Below are 16,300 nucleotides of genomic sequence, written 5' to 3'. Positions count from 1 at the left end.
GGGATTAGTGCTTAGTGAATGTGAGGGGGTAAAAAAAGGGGAAGTGGAATTTAGATTTTTTTATTTTTTTTTAATTACTCTTTAAGGTCAAGAATGGATTTTCAACGAAATATACAAATTGCCATCACACATTTGGCTTCAAAGTATTCACCGGTTTATACATTTAAATTATAACTTTAAAGTTAGGCTATATCATTCAAATGATTTTTTTTTTTTTGATCTCACAAATGTAAATATATCTAATAATGCACTACACCTATTTGGGGCCACTTTTCAATGGGGTACCTTCACAATTTAGGTTTATTTAGAATAATATTATTTTAACCTCGCACGCTTTTCAGTAAGAACTGGTGGGAAATGCGGGCTACAGTCTTCGTGGGTTACATAAACATGAGCCAACACCTAGCCGTCACCACAATGAAGATTATGAAGGCAGAAATCCAAATTTCCACGAAGCAGAGGACTCACTTCTCCGCCCATGTGAGCCGGCGCTGACAGCAGGGTCTGTACAGTAGTGTCACCCCTCCACCCCCCGTCCTGGCCCTCCCTCCCTCTCTGCTCTGCTGTGCTCCGCTCCCGCGTGCAGCGATGCTGTAGATGCGGCAGACTGGAACAGACAGACTGTTTGGTCCTGAATGCAGCAGCCGGGGAGGATAACAACATCCTGACAGACACCGCCGACGACAACGATACTTCACTCGACACTAGTCAATGTAAGCTCTTCGTTCCGCTTTCTTTTCTCTTTTCCCCTTCTCTTTCTTTTATACACTCCTGAGAAGTATTACTTTTTATCTTGTATGACTCATCTTTACCTGTAGTGGATGTGTCAAAGTCTTATCATAGGCTAACGTTATATGTTCAGTGGGTTTACGCAAGCTTTCACAGCGGAACAAGTAGCTAACTGTAGGCATACAGTAGGTTGTAATTTATTCATTCCAAGTAGCATCATTAGTAAAATTCTAATCTTTGTACATCTTGTCAAATTTAAATTGACTTTAAATTAATTAACAATTAATGGGGCACTTACGTTATCTGTGAAGCTCAGCCGTCATCCAGTTATCCGGGAGGGGGGGGGGTAAAATCAAGGGCATCTGGACTTGGTTAAAGACACTTGAGGACGGATGAGAGAAGAAACGTCTTCTATTTTCAACCACTTCAGTTAGTTATTGTTCATGTGGTATGCATCATGTACAATGTTACTAAAGAGTGAAAGAACCTGTTTTGGCTAACATAACTGACTGACCTAGAGTTACTGTTCATCAAATGTTTTTTTGCCTTGTAAGATAAAAGAAACTGGAAGTCTTTTGTCTGGCCGACGCATCAAAAGATGTTAAAACACTTTTATTGATTTGTATTTTGTTTCCTTTGATTGCCCCTACATATTTACATTTGACTAGTAAAAAATGATGCAAATCCTCCTAAGGTCAATTTCTTCACTGTTTTTAAACTATTCATAGTCTAACTGAAACAATTAACATTTAATGCCCCCCCACCTAAGGGTAAAAGAAATCAATAGGTATTTCTGTATTTAATTTCTTGTCTTTAAGTTAGTTGACTTATACACTGATACCAATATGTTTGCAATGAGACAATATCAGTAGGGCTCAAGTTTATAATATGATTTATTCACAATTAGTTTCTTTTGAGTTATTTTACACTAATGTTGTAGTCAAACTCAAAACACATTAATATATGCACACATTAGCTATTGTCCTTGTAATGATAATTGCCATACATTAGTCCTGGTAGTTTAGTTTTCCACAGGCAACTTTATCACAAGTGTTAAGCTGGGATAGTTTGCTTCTGTAAATTATTTCCTTCTCTTTGAAATTTCACAGTAAAGACGAGCCTTCCCCCTCTGTACTTCTGTCTCATGTATAAAAAGTGCAGTTTGTGGAGCCTCTTTATGCTGTAGCTTTGACTAGGAATGTACATGAGCTTTTACAGGTTTTTTTTTTTTTCTGTCAAAGCCTCTTCAGTGAATTAGGTCTCATTCTTACAAAGTCATGGGAGTCCAGCACTGTTAACATACTTCCCTGGGTCTGATCTTAATATCCTTATGTTCAGTATTCTCACGTTATGTAAGAACAGCCAGCCTTACTAGCAGGCTGCTGTTCAGTGGCAGAACAATCAAACAGTATTTGTGTGTCAAAGAGGCTGCAGAAGCCGTGTGGAGCTGTTCTGCCTCTTTTCTGCATGCTGTTGTGTTAACTAAATGTTAGCATTCAGTTGACACAACAGTACAAATTCTTGCAGTGCAAATAGTACTAGACAAGACTCACAGCAGTCTTTGAGTCATTTTTCAGTCTGTTTAGAGGTACTCATTACCACAACCTTCAACTTACACAGAACATACATTATCATGTATGTAGAAGTGTGTGTGTGGACAGTGTCTTAGCCATATTGTTTGTGACTGTAGGAATTTACTAAGTTTGATATATAGAGCAAAATACAATCACAAGTGGATTTGACATCAGCCGAATAGTTAATATTTCAGTGATACTTTATTGGCCCTGGATGGGAAATGTGGTCATCAGCCACAGAGTATTAAAGAGAAAAAACGGGGTTCAAGCTGATCAGGACCTCAGCTTCAACCCAATGTACATGCAACTTTTATAGGACACGCACATAGCTAGTGCTTACTGAACAAATGAGCGCTTTTTAGCAGACCACAAAACAAGAGGCTTAAACAGACTCATTCAGTTAAATCTTGTGGAATAGTCAATAATGAGTTGCAACTAAAATATATTTTTCTCACAAAGAAGAGATGCTGCTGATACTATTGTTGAAAAGCTTACGTACACATAGTCAGCTTAAAGTGGTGTTAAAGTTTGACTGAAGCTGAGCTTATTTAATAGGTTCCTGGTTTTGGTATACAGTACACTGTAGTATAATATTGTATGTAAGCATAGTAAATCGTCTTTTCAGTCGTCTCTTCATTCTCAGTCATTGCACGGTTAAACAGATCTCAAAATCATACATGTCACTCATATACAGAAAGCTAAAACACTACAATTCAAAGAAAATCATGATGTCACTGTGCAGATCAAGGTGCACAACAGCAGTGCCTGTGCAGGGGGGGGGGGGTCCAGTATCTAATACTGTTAAACTATTGGATGTCATATCTAAATGCATTGTAGGTAATTATCTCAACATCCATTTGTGGTTCCCTACATTTCCCAGAATGACCCAGAAACATTCCACACAAGAGATATCGTCAGTGACACTAGCCCAAACTATGGCAAATCATTTTCAAGTGTGAATTTTTAGTAATAGAATTCCTGTGCTGTGTCAGTGGTCAAATGTCACAGTCCATAACTGTGTCTTAACAGCGTAACAGTACGTCCCTGTATTCCACAGGCTCTGTTTACCTTGTCCAAACTAAAACAAAGCCCACATTTTAGAATTTGTCCACTCAATTTAAAGCAGCAAAGCGGTGGCTTAGTGTGGACTGAGGAAATATAGTCTTAACAGAATAGTTTGACATATTGGGAAATGCACTTGTTTTCTTTTTTGCTGAGAGTTAGATGAAAAGATCTACATAATTCTCCTATCTAGACGATATGCTGAATATTAAGAGTGAGTCAGCAGTGACTTGTTTTGTGGTAACCATGAAAATGACAGGTAACTGGGGCAGATTAGATCAGGGTCAGAGATGCACGTGTGAAAAGCCAAAATGATAGTGGGTGTTTGCTTGAGCTTTATATCATAGCATTGTCATAGCATCCAAGCACATAAGCATACAAAATGGTATGTTCTCTTATTTTCGGAGAGACCAATGGTACACATCTGTAGACTTTTATTCTGAGATAATTCTAGTTATACTAGGTAATTGGCATGATTTCTTATCGCTTTGATATCTCCATTTAGCTGTGTGGAACTGACCACTTTTTGATTCTAATGGGTCTTTAATCCAGCTGTATTTGGACATCAAGAGTTAGATACAGGTGTAACACTGATGAGCAGTGGATAATCTGAAGCAGTAGGATCCCAGGTCACTGAGTTCTCTGCCTCTCCTCTCTCACCTCTTTGGACCGTCCCCTCATTCACAATAGTGCAGGCCCATCCAGGTTCACTCGTGACATGTTGGCATACATAACGTGGCTCTTCGTTTCCCTGCCTCCTTCTTAGCAGGACCATTTGACACCTCGAACAGACTGTGATTTGGCTTCTGTCTTCTCGCTGTCATGAAATGTGTCTGTGCAGGTGTGATCTGGAGGGCAAGTGAAGGAGCAGTCAATTCCCATACGTTAACTTTGGCTTGGTGCTTGGTAGCGTACCTGAGTCTGCAGATTTTTTCCCAAGCTGGTAACTCCACCCCCTCCAGCTCCAAGCAGATCAAGGGCAGAAAAGAAAGTTGATTTTAATCCCCAAGGGGATTAAGAACCCCATGAGTGATTAAATGAGACTTCTATTTCAAAAAGGACAAATTACTGTACCACCTCAGACTTGGGAACCGTTTTTACAGTGGTCTGTGCAGAAGTAGATTAGACGTTTCTCCATTTCGATGATCATTAATCACCTCGCGATCACAGGAGAGAGTGCATATTTCTGCTGCTTAGAGTCCTGTCTGGACAGTGGAAATGGATTTTGTCTGACGTTGGTCATACTTAAACTATCTTTTCCCAGGAAACGTATATACATTTCCATTGAAGCTGGGCAAATGAACGATCACTAGTAGAGGTGTTCACTACATGTACAAATATTTAACACCAACTATATGGCATGTATGAAGATAGATAGGATAGATAGATAGGACAGGATCCCCGGAGTCTAGACATTGCTGGTCATAAGCGGTGCGTACAGCGTGGGTGCATGGGGGCGGCCGACCCAGGGCCCACACTGGTAGGGGGTTCACTACATGAGCCATGAAGTTGGGCCAGTTTAGCTCAGTTCATTGTCATGGTCACGGACGACCAACGGTGGTACATGACGCTGCGCAGTGTGGGGCGAATTCAGCAGCTCTTCTCAAATGAAACAGTCTCGTCACTCATGGCACGTTTTAATAAACATAAATCCTGCTGGATTTTGCTGACATGTTTAGATTTTGGTGCTTGCTTTTTGTGCTTCTACTATGATTAAGTAGGCTACGTAGTTAAAATGTTTCCTTTTTGTCTGATTTAACTGTTTTTTGTTTTACAATCAGAAGTCTGTACCGGGTATTTTATTTTGAAAGTTGACCAAATTCTCTGCCATTTCTGTGTCTAACTTTCTGCCCGGTTCATCTTCTCTGTGCTGCTTGACGCTGGAATGCTTCTGCAGCACTTCTGGTGTGAGCACAAACATTTTCTAGAATTACGCACTGCAAAAACTAAAATGTTAGTCAGATTAATTATCTTAATTGACTTGTTTTTTGTCTGACAAGATGAGTCTTCTTACCTTTTATGTTAGAGAATTTCACTTTTCAAGTTTTTTTGGCCTTAAGTAGCAAGTGAAATATTCTTCTTCTGTTGGCAGATAATTTTGCTTATTTTAAGTAATATTTCCCTGTTTTTGAGAGCTCAGTTTTTGCAGTGCGGCATTCAGCTCTGGCAACAGCGACACAGACGGTCTCAGTGGACTTTCGGAGTGAATCCGGGGGCCTTGTAAACTTGGTTTAAATCACTTGGTAGCAGGTGGGCCCCATGATGAAGCTGTGCTATGAGTCTAGCTCCACCCCGTTGGTGGTGGTGGAGTAAATCAAGCAGGTGGTTGATGGAAACACTCAGCTGAATCCCTCTGAACATCCTTGACATAATCGTGGTTATCAGAATTAGCAGAATATTGCACAAAAATTGAGAAGAACATGGCAGCGCTTTCATCAAATCTTACATTTACATTTTCTCATTTTGCAGTCGCTGTTATCCAACATACATTTGAGGAACAACATACAAGCATTAGTAAAGTTAGAGATCTACAGGTGACAATACAAAAAAAGAGCTTCTTGAAGTTAGAGAGGGACGCCCCTGCTCTGATGGCATGTAGTAGCTCGTTCCACCATCGTGGTTTCACAGATGAGAACAGCCGGGACTGGGATTGCTTTATGTAAGGATGGCAGAACCAGACAGTGTTTGTTGGAGTAGCGCAGTGGCTGAGAAGGAACATGAACTTGTATTATGGATTTTATGTATATGGGTGCGGAACCAGTAGTCAATCTGTATGCAAGCATTAGTGATTTGAATTTGATTCGGGAGGGCATGGGTAGCCAGTGGACATCACTGAGTAATGAAGTGCCATGCCGCGTTTTGAACCATTTGTAGGGGTTTCACCCCACAAGCTGGAAGACTTGATATTAGGTTCTCACTAAGTGGATTCAAGAGCGGACATAAGGCAGATAGCAGGTAGCCTACACAATATAAACACAGAGGTACAGACAGTGAAGGTGATGTTGCTATAGACTAAATGAAAACTGGTACAGATATTTATAGTAGTGTTAATGGTAACAGTCGTAATGTTAATGATTATAATAACAATAATAATAATAGGACTAGTAACAATAGTCGTTGCAGCAGAGGGTGTCGAGCAGGAACACGGGGGCAGCAGGTGACCCGCAGCCACAGATCCAGACTCCACAGCTCCAGAGCCAGAAAACCTGCAGGAAGTGATAGGAGGAGAGAGGAGAGGGACGAGAAAGCACAAGACTACCAGAAAGGGGAGATGTCGAGTTAGTAACATGCAATAATGGGATGAGGTTGCATACAGAGGGAGAGAAAGTAGAGGAGAGAGGAGCTCAGTGCATCATGGGAAATCCCCCGGCAGTCTAGGCCTATAGCAGCATAACTAAGGGATGGTTCAGGACTCACCTGAGCCAGCCCTAACTATAAGCTTTATCAAAGAGGAAAGTCTTAAGCCTACTCTTAAATGTGGAGATGGTGTCTGCCTCCTGAACCCAAACTGGAACCTGGTTCCACAGGAGAGGAGCTTGATAGCTGAACGCTCTGGCTCCTAGTCTACTTTTGGAGACTCTAGGAACCACAAGTAACCCTGCATTCTGGGAGCGCAGTGCTCTGGTGGGGTAGTAAGGTACTATGAGCTCTTTAAGATAAGATGGTGCCTGACCATTAAGAGCTTTGTAGGTAAGAAGAATGATTTTAAATTCTATTCTGGATTTTACTCAAGTAGGATAAGAACCGAGGATTGGTGTTGCATCTGTCGCTGACCTTAGGGCTACTGTCACAGACAACAGAGACATTTTAGTGGCATGGGCAAACCAGACTGATAAGGATCTAAGATCATTCCAGAGGAATTCTGAGACCTGTCTGAAGACCACCCTTTCGATAGCTTTGGAAAGAAATGGTAGAAGTGAAACTGGCCAATAGTTCATCATCAGTAGGGTTGAGGGAGGGCTTTTTAGTCTATTAGATCAAATTTAGATGATTTCCTCCAATAATCTCCACCATTAAAAAACTTCATGGATGAACTTTATACAAAGGCATTTTATAACATTGACAAGGGATTGATTGGGGTTATTATCGACCCTCTCCAAAACGAAGGTTAGAACTAGGAAACCCTAGTTCTATAAGCACAGGTGGAGCCCTCTACAGGACTCTATGGGGTGGTGGTGGGTGAAGACTGTTCTGTCACCAAACCCCCTGTGACAGGAGAGATAGCTGCAGCACGACAGTCCCTTCTCCATCAGACCATGCAGTAAAGAGGACACGGATCCCACCGAACAGGTAGGTAGATCAGTCTCCCTCTCAATGCATCAATGCTGAAAGCCCAACTCCATCCGACTCCATCCGTGGAGGTGGTGAATTCAGTGAGCAATTCACCATTTGCTGAAGAAAAAAGGATGCTGAGGCAGTAGGGACACTGCTATTTATATGTTATGCACGTATCGGTAGTGACGACCTATTGGTCGGTTACGTGCATAATAAAATTTCAGTGGGCAAGTGCGTGTGTGTGATTTGAGGAGGTGGTACCCCATAGAGTCCAGTAGAGGGCGGAGCCTGTGTGAGACAGAACTGCCCGCCAGCAATAATATCTGGTCTGTGACCAGATTATGGTGCTTTGATAGCAGCAAAAAAATAAAAATAAATGAATAGCGGTGCTTTGATAGCGGTGCTGAAATAGATCTCAGTCATGACAGAAACCGTTCACATAATCACTTCCTCTTTAGTGATTTTTGCCTGCAAAATAAAAAGCGCAAGAACGTTTTTTTGCCGCAATTATCTTATTTTGCGTTTCTGTCAATAGATCCTCAGAAATATTATACACTTGACCCTTAACACCATATCTTACCAAGAAGCCACTAGTACAGCCCCAGCTTGAAGTCTGTTCCCAACACTGCTATTCCACAGGACCAATAAATCACGAGTTGAACCAGGCCACCGTGCTGCAACATTTGTCAGATGCATTTATGCATCACAGATCATTTGCATGTTGATGGAGTAAAAATGCTTCCTGTTCACATAAGCAAATTAATTGTGTGATGGTTCCCTTATAGCAGTGTGAGTGCAGTCGATCACTTGAATTCCATTTGGGAATTGCATTTTGCATTTTGATGTTGGGCTGCTCACCCTCAGATGGAGATCCAAGAGGATATCTCTTGGTAATCTGAGTCATTATCTTGGGCCAATAAATAAGCATCGTCTCTGAATACACACTTTCTCCGAACTCTGCCATTGCTGATGTCCTCCAGCAGGACCAAAGCAGCAATCACAATCATGTTTACACATCCTTTTGTAGGCTACACCTAATTGTCTGCACCTTGCTGACTTAAGTGCTCATCATCTGTTTGATTGATTATGCATCATAATTGACTTATTCATTGTATTTACCCATCCGATGCTATGTTTTCTTCCCAAGGGAGATGGATCTATCTATTGTCCTGTCCATGGATGTCTGTGCGCCTCAACAGCTATACAGTCCTTGAGGTGTGTTAACATCTCCATGTCACTTGAACAGAGAAAACTGTCTGTAGGAAATTAGTTTTACTTGGTTTTGCACTCAGTTAGCCAGACTAGAAGCAGCTTGAGGGTGCACAAACCGAGAGGATACTGAGAGGAGTGCCAGTATCTGTTCTACAGTCCCCTCCAAAAGTATTGGAACAGTAAGGCAACTTCCGTTGTTTTTGTTGTTCACTGAAGATATTTGGGTTTAAGATCAAAAGATGAGGATGAGACATGAGGTCAGAATTTCAGCTTTTATTTCCTGGTATTCACATCTAGATGTGTTAAACAACTCTGGACATATCACCCTTTGTTTGAACCCACCCATGTTTCAAGTGAACTATTGGAACATGTGACTGCCAGATGTTTCTTGTTGCCCAGGTGTTGCCTTTTTAGGTTGATTGTCCAAACATTAAATAGCTCTGCATGACTAGTCTAAGTTTTCATCCTTGGTTCAAACCTATAAACTGATGAGACCAAGATTAATCTCTAGCAAAGTGATGGAAAGGCCAAATGATCTGAAGCATCCAAGCTCATCTGTGAAGCATGGTGGAGGTGATGTCATGGCTTGGGCGTGCATGGCTGCTCCTGGAACAGGCTCAGTAATATTTATTGATGATGTAACTGATGATGGTCGCAGCAGAATGAATTCAGAAGTGGACAGAAACATTTTGTCTGCCGGAGAAATGCATTGAAACTAATGGGGAGGAAGTTTCTCATGCAGCAGGACAATGAGCCAAAGCACACTGCCAACAAAACAAAGGACTTCATCAGGGGAAAAAGTGGAAGGTTTTAGACTGGCCAAGTCAATCAGCTGACCTTAACCCAACAGAGCTGCATTTCACCTCCTTAAGAGGAGACTGAAGGGAGAAACACCCCGAAACAAACAAGAAGTGAAAGAAGCTGCGGTGAAAGCCTGGAATAGCATCACAAATAATGCAACAGTTTGGTGATGTCGATGGGTCGCAGGCTTGAGGCAGTTATTGCAAGCAAGGGTTAAGACTACACCAAGTGTTAATTGTCTTCTTATATATTTGTATACTGTTCTGTATACTTCTTAATGTCCACTGTACACTTTATTCCTCTTGCAATACAGATTTAAGGAGAAAAAAGAATAATTTGATTATTCCGACACCACATGAATGCCCCATCAGTCACCGCTCACCCCTCCCTTTCCAAGTGTGCAGGAGAAGCTACGGTGGCCAGCACGCTCTGTTGGCACTTGTGCTAAATAATACGTGTGGTCCTATTTGTCCATATTTCACCTCTCTTCTTACTTCTAATAAACCAGACGACTACAATTTCTTCTTCTTGTTGTTCTTCTCGTTCTTGTTCATCAGTGACGAAATGTGCTGTGTACAGCAGTTTGTCTTTTTGGGCTACTGTAGAAACATGGCAGCGCAACACAGCGATTTCCGTGTAAGGGCTCCCACAGTGTATGTAGATAGAAACAGCACTTTCTAAGGTAATAAAAACATTCAGTGTTGAGTCTGGAAAAAATACCAGTCTCCTGATCGAAAGTTCAGTTTTTGGCCGACACGTCCACCTCCTTACTCAGACTTTTTTGTTAAATATCCAGCACCTACCTTTAGCGTTGAAAAATTACACTACTTTTATTTTATATGTTACCATATTTTAATATAGGCCTACAATTGAAGGAACTACGAATTTCATTTCGTTATGCAGTCTTGTGCTGTATAATGATTAATAAACAACATTGTAACTTGTGAAGTAGCTGACAGAATGCAGCTACTGCTCTGTGCTGTTAAAGTACTTTGTACACACAACCATCCACTGATGTCTCTTCTCTATGACTTTTCACTACTACTGTATAAGAACATCACACTACTTCCTATAACCCTAATCCAGGCAGAAACCAACTGAATTGTAATCTATACGAGACAATGTTGATTTGTTTCACACCTATCAGAGGCCTGACTACAAACATCTTTATCATAAGTAATATTGAGCTGTCTGTACTTTCCAGGCAATGGGTTTGTACTCATTTGTACTTGTCTCTCTCTCTCTACCCCTCTCTCACACACAGACATACAGCCTACTGAGACATACTGTTACTCACCACTGTCTCTGCATCATCAGCACTATGCAGGCATCCAGCACTTTGTCTCTGCCACTTGGTTGCTTTATGTGTGTGCCTGTCAGTGAAGCACTGGTGAGACTGAGACACACTTGCTCTCTGAAACATGGTCTTTACATGATTAGTGCTTGCATAGGTTGTTGTCACTGGATCTGTCTTTGTTGATATGAATATATGAATTCTTAAATTTAGTTATAATTATCTACAAATATAGTCTACAGCCATGCCAGAGGCTCTGTGAGGTTGCACAGCCTTGCTCTGAGCTACACGTTAAAGTTCACATACAGTAATAATACTGACATGCTGATGTTAAGCAGGTAATATTTACCATTTTCAAAATGTTAGGTAATCATGTTTGTATGCAAACATTTGTTAATTGGCAAAGGTTTATGGGAATGACATGATGAGGGTCACATGGCTCACCAAAGTTATTACAATTGATCCTGTGGGAAACATGAATGTCTGTACAAGGCAATAGTTGCTACATATTTATTTCAGTTTGTATAAGTGGTGCACCAATGGATACTGCCATCCCTAGAGCCATGGCTAGTGTGGCTGAAAATGATTAATTCCTAGCTGGCCCACTGATCAGAGATGTAATTTTCATAATCAGTGAGGTGAACTATATCAAATTAAAGCAGACCATCTGCTCTCTAGTCATTGCTTACTTTTTTTTTTTAGCTTCTCTGCACTGACTCCCTGTAGAATCCAGAATATAATTTAAAATCCTTCTTCTTACCTACAAAGCTCTTAATGTTCAGGCACCATCTTATCTTAAAGAGCTCATAGTACCTTACTACCCCACCAGAGCACTGCGCTCCCAGAATGCAGGGTTACTTGTGGTTCCTAGAGTCTCCAAAAGTAGAATGGGAGCCAGAGAGATCCAGGTTCTAGTTCGGGTTCAGGAGGCAGACACCATCTCCACATTTAAGAGTAGGCTTCAGACTTTCCTCTTTGATAAAGCTTAAAGTTAGGACTGGCTCTTGTGAGTCCTGAACCATCCATCCATTAGGCTACGTTCAGACTGCTGGCCAAAGTGACCCAAATCTGTTTTCTTGTTCTTATGTGACTCAGATCTGATCTTTTTTATGACCATGTGAACAAGCCAAGTCACATGGAATCTTTTCCAGTTCGGATTTGGGCCACTTTCATATGTGGTCCAAATCCGATACAGATTGGATCTTTTTAAATGCAACTGGAGTCTGGATAATCAGGTCGGAATTGATGCGACTTTGAAGTCACTCTAGAGCAGCTGTCGTCACAGTTCTGCTGTTGACGGAGCTGCGGTGAATGGAAAAAGCTCTACAAAAAGCAATTATAAACATGTGGTGCTCTTTCTTCTCTACCTTGCTATCATCTGCTCACAAATTTCCTTTCTTACACCTGAATCCACCGGACCACGAACTCTCTTCTGAGTTACGTGCATGCTACTTGTGTCCAGAGAGAGAGAGAGAGAGAGAGAGAGAAAGAGAGAGAGAGAGAGAGAGATGGTTGTGGGGCAGTTGTGTTGTACAGAGCCAGAAATGCAGTAATTCTGGCTCTAGAGCTGTGGGGTCTGGATCTGTGGTTGCGAGTCATCTGCTGCCTCCATGTTCCTGCTCTACACCTGCTGCTATAACTGTTACTAGTCCTATTGTTATTATTATCATTAACTTTACTATAATTATCTTTACCATTATTCATTTTCAGTACTACTACCTTTACTGTCTGTATTTCTGTGTGGATTTTGTCGCTCTTTCTCTCATCTGCCTCTTCCCCAACCGGTCGAGGCAGATGGCCGCCCACCCTGAGCCATGGTTCTGCTCGAGGTTTCTGCCAAGGTTTTTTCCTTGCCTGTGTCGCAAAGTGTTTGCTAATGGTCGGAATTGTTGGGTCTCTGTAAATGGTAACGGTCTAGACCCACTTTATATGAAAGGCACAGAGATAACTGTTATTGTTGTTGAATTGGCGCTAAATAAATAAAACTGAATTGAATCAAAACCACTCTGGAATATACAGCCAAATTGCATCACTGTTCAAATATTTTGGGATTGGGAGTGTTGCTAATACACTAAGTCTTCATCTATGCTGAACGTTTGATTGGAAGTCACACCCACCTCACTTTACCCTCAGCTAGTCCCAGCTATTATTAGCTATTATATATAGCTTTATTCGCATTTTCCTTTAGCATTCTTTCTGCAGCACCATGAAATGTCTACATATGTGTGCTGTATAGAAATCAAATACCAAAGGCATATTTTCTGGGTTCTACAGTTTGTTGTTGCTGTTCTTTTATCTAAACAGATCATCTCTCTGGAAGTTGAACGACATACTGAACTTCCTAAGTTCTGCATGTTTATATATATTATATCTATGTGAGCCTGTGTGAGTATTTTGTATGTGTATAGTAGTCATGATCTGTTGGTAGTAAGGTCATGTCACCACCACAAAAGCAATGCATTTGAAACCCTTTCTCTCTGTTTTGTCCTTCCTTCAATGCCAACACTTACAGCTGTGAAAATGGAGAAAAAGTGCCAGCCTAAGTGTGGACAGAGTTGTTTTATTTATTTTTTTCAAAGCTCAACTTCTGACATATTTTTAAAAATCCAAACATGTAGGTCCAAGCTGTGTTTGCTTTGGCAAGTTTCCCAGTGGATATTTTTTGGCAACCTTGTATTTGTTTATTACTTTCAACTGCAATTACACTTCATGGTCACGGCAATCAACTGTCACACTCTTTTGTGATCTCTACACTTACTTTGTTAGAAATAAACTTTGCTTTGTACAGGGTAAAAAATGTCAATTATCCAAAGAGATTATTTTAGGCTGCCGACTGGCTGAAGTGTCGTGCTGTTTTGTTGTTTCAGTATGAACTTTTATTAAATGAGCTCCAAATATGCTAGCAAGCTGCAGGTATAAAATTAGACATGTCAGAAGATAATGAAGCATGACAGACCTCTGTTCTTTTTCTGATTTTGACTTTCTTACCTTTACAACCTTGTATCCTTCTCTTTGAATAAGATGAAAACTTATTTATATATATTTATTCACATTTATTAATCCTACAGGGGGAAATTCAATGTTTTTTTCACGCTCTTGTTAATGAGGTAGTATTATATACGCACATGCTCTTCCCTACCCTTCCTCCCACAGACAGAGAGCTGGTATGGACAATAAGGCTTTGGAACCTGAGGCTGTGAGTATCCCCATGGAGGAGGCCATCATGTGTAATGGAGGAGGCCAGCCTCAGCAACAGCAGGAAGCAGCAATGTTGACCCACCTGAAGAAGATTGAGAACCAGATCACTGAAGCGCAGCGTTTCTCCCACCTACCCAAACGCTCAGCCGTGGACCTGGAGTTTGTCGACCTTTCCTACACCATCCAGGAGGGACCATGCTGGAGGAGGAGAGGTAATTTTTTTCAAATTCCCCAAGTCTGTGAACTCTACTAGACTGATGAACAGCATTCTTCCAAAAGATATTCCTTCATTTGGTGTTTTAATGATGGTGGAGGAGAGTGCTGTCAGTGGTCTGAATTCAATGGTGGGCAGAATACTGAAAATCTGTCCCCATAAGAAATGACTCTCGCTGTGCACAAGGTTAGAAATAGCCACTCTGCAATATGGTTATTTCAATGCAATGCATTTTGCTTCGCTGCATGATGATTATCTAGTTAAGCTGTTTCTGTTTAATACAGTTATTTTACTTTTATCTACATGAAGTTATTGATAAGATTCATCATCATTTGAAATATCACACTTCCTATCTGCCTAGCCTACTATTGTTGTCTGTATCTGTTGTTAGCTTGATCTGGACATGTAGCCAACCAAAACACATATGAAGTGCACTGCATATGATTTGCTTTCTCCAATAGCTCAGGCAATACAATATGTTTATTCCTAAAGCATACTCTTTACAGTTTAAAGAATAATTGTGGCAATAACACAGGAGCAGCACATTGTTGGATGAAGTAGGGTAAGCCTGTATATAGAGAGAGACCTGTGCAGCATTTGTGAAGCCCAGAAGGATTGCGTTATCCACCCATATTAACTCTCTCATTATGCTTAAAAAATAACAATTGAGTAAAAGCCAAGCTCAGTCTCAGTGGAGACATTCTGTTGAATTCATAGTCAGGCATCACTATAAAACAAATAGCAACCAATGTAAATTAGAGAAAAGAAATCATTTTCAATCAAAAAAAGCCATGCTCTGCACAACGGCAGGATTCTTTTAATAGATCAGAATCAATCTAGTGCTCATCTGACTTAGATGTTACAGTGTGTAGCCTATATTTGTTCTGCATAGACTAAATACTAGGGCTGTCAGATGATTTTTATTCTTAATCGTGATTAATTACAAAATTTAAATAGTGATCATGATTAATCGCATGTTTTATGACATGATTAAAATACTATTATTTTGCATTTCTTAACTGTTTAACTGTCTGTATTAACAATGTAAACAATTCTTACCAGTGTATCTTTATTGGGAATCAAAATAATGCAAAGAAAGTTAGCTTATAAACCTGACTTTTAGATTTACTTGATTATTGCAAATCAAAAGATGTGCAACGAGAGTGAGGTAAAACAATGTCTTCAGTAATAAAGTCCTCCTTAAGCTTGCTTTCAAAGATTCTACAGCAAAAGTGTATGCACAAAATGTACACACATTAAGTGCATAACAAACAAAATACGCTGTAGATTCATATTTTTTTTTATTCAGTTGAAACTAATGACATAGCAATTGCTTTTCGTAGGAGTTTCAGTTTGGCTGCTTTCTCCGTTTCATACAGGCTATGTAAGCGTGCAACTATTGTCCCCCGCGACGGCAATGTATATGACACTATAGTACTCACTATGGTTGGCGTGTTCTGACCAACCATAGTGAGTCTCAAAGACCCGAGTCTTGTACAATGTTGACTGGTCTGCAATTAGTTGCCACCCATTAGTTTCTTCGATTTGGTTTCATCCACAGGTCTGTGGCGACTTGTACTCTCTAAAATAGTGCTTTGCCTCAGTCCGCAAGCATCATGCTGATTAGCTGCACTAGCTGCATGCTTAGCTCGTTGATGGTAGCTTAAGCTCAAAGTGCTTCTGTGAAATTTTAATTCCATTTCACACAAGGTGCATACTGCTTTTGACTTGTCAACAAAGGAGTCTGGTAGTTTCTTAAAGTAAAATGCGCCATTTAGGACTGTTTTGTTGTTTATCTCCATGGCTGCATAGGAAGTGTCAGTGGCAGCATATCAACAAGTAAATAGCTTGAAAATATGATTGGTACCCTTTAGAAGTTGGAAGAAATAACTGATTTATTATGATACTGTAAGCAGATTATTGTGATTTAATTAATATCAC

General features: G+C 40.5%; 1 protein-coding gene across 1 annotated transcript in view; it reads left to right on the top strand.

Moving 5' to 3' along the window:
* The first annotated feature begins 285 nt into the window (after window positions 1–285).
* LOC119882228 (ATP-binding cassette sub-family G member 4-like) overlaps window positions 286–16,300 on the top strand; it is a 33,289-nt gene continuing 17,274 nt past the window's right edge. The window contains exons 1-2 of the mRNA XM_038692217.1: window positions 286–713; window positions 14,101–14,357. Of these exons, the coding sequence (XP_038548145.1) occupies window positions 14,114–14,357 (244 nt within the window). The 5' untranslated portion in view covers window positions 286–713; window positions 14,101–14,113. The remainder of the gene's footprint in view (window positions 714–14,100; window positions 14,358–16,300) is intronic.

This window comes from Micropterus salmoides, unplaced genomic scaffold, assembly GCF_014851395.1.
Source record: "Micropterus salmoides isolate LMB-PRFRI ecotype aquatic unplaced genomic scaffold, ASM1485139v1 Ms_hic_scaffold_3, whole genome shotgun sequence".
Taxonomy (NCBI): Eukaryota; Metazoa; Chordata; class Actinopteri; order Centrarchiformes; family Centrarchidae; genus Micropterus; species Micropterus salmoides.
Note: the sequence above shows the minus strand (reverse complement) of the source record. Positions and strands in the feature narration are given on the sequence as shown.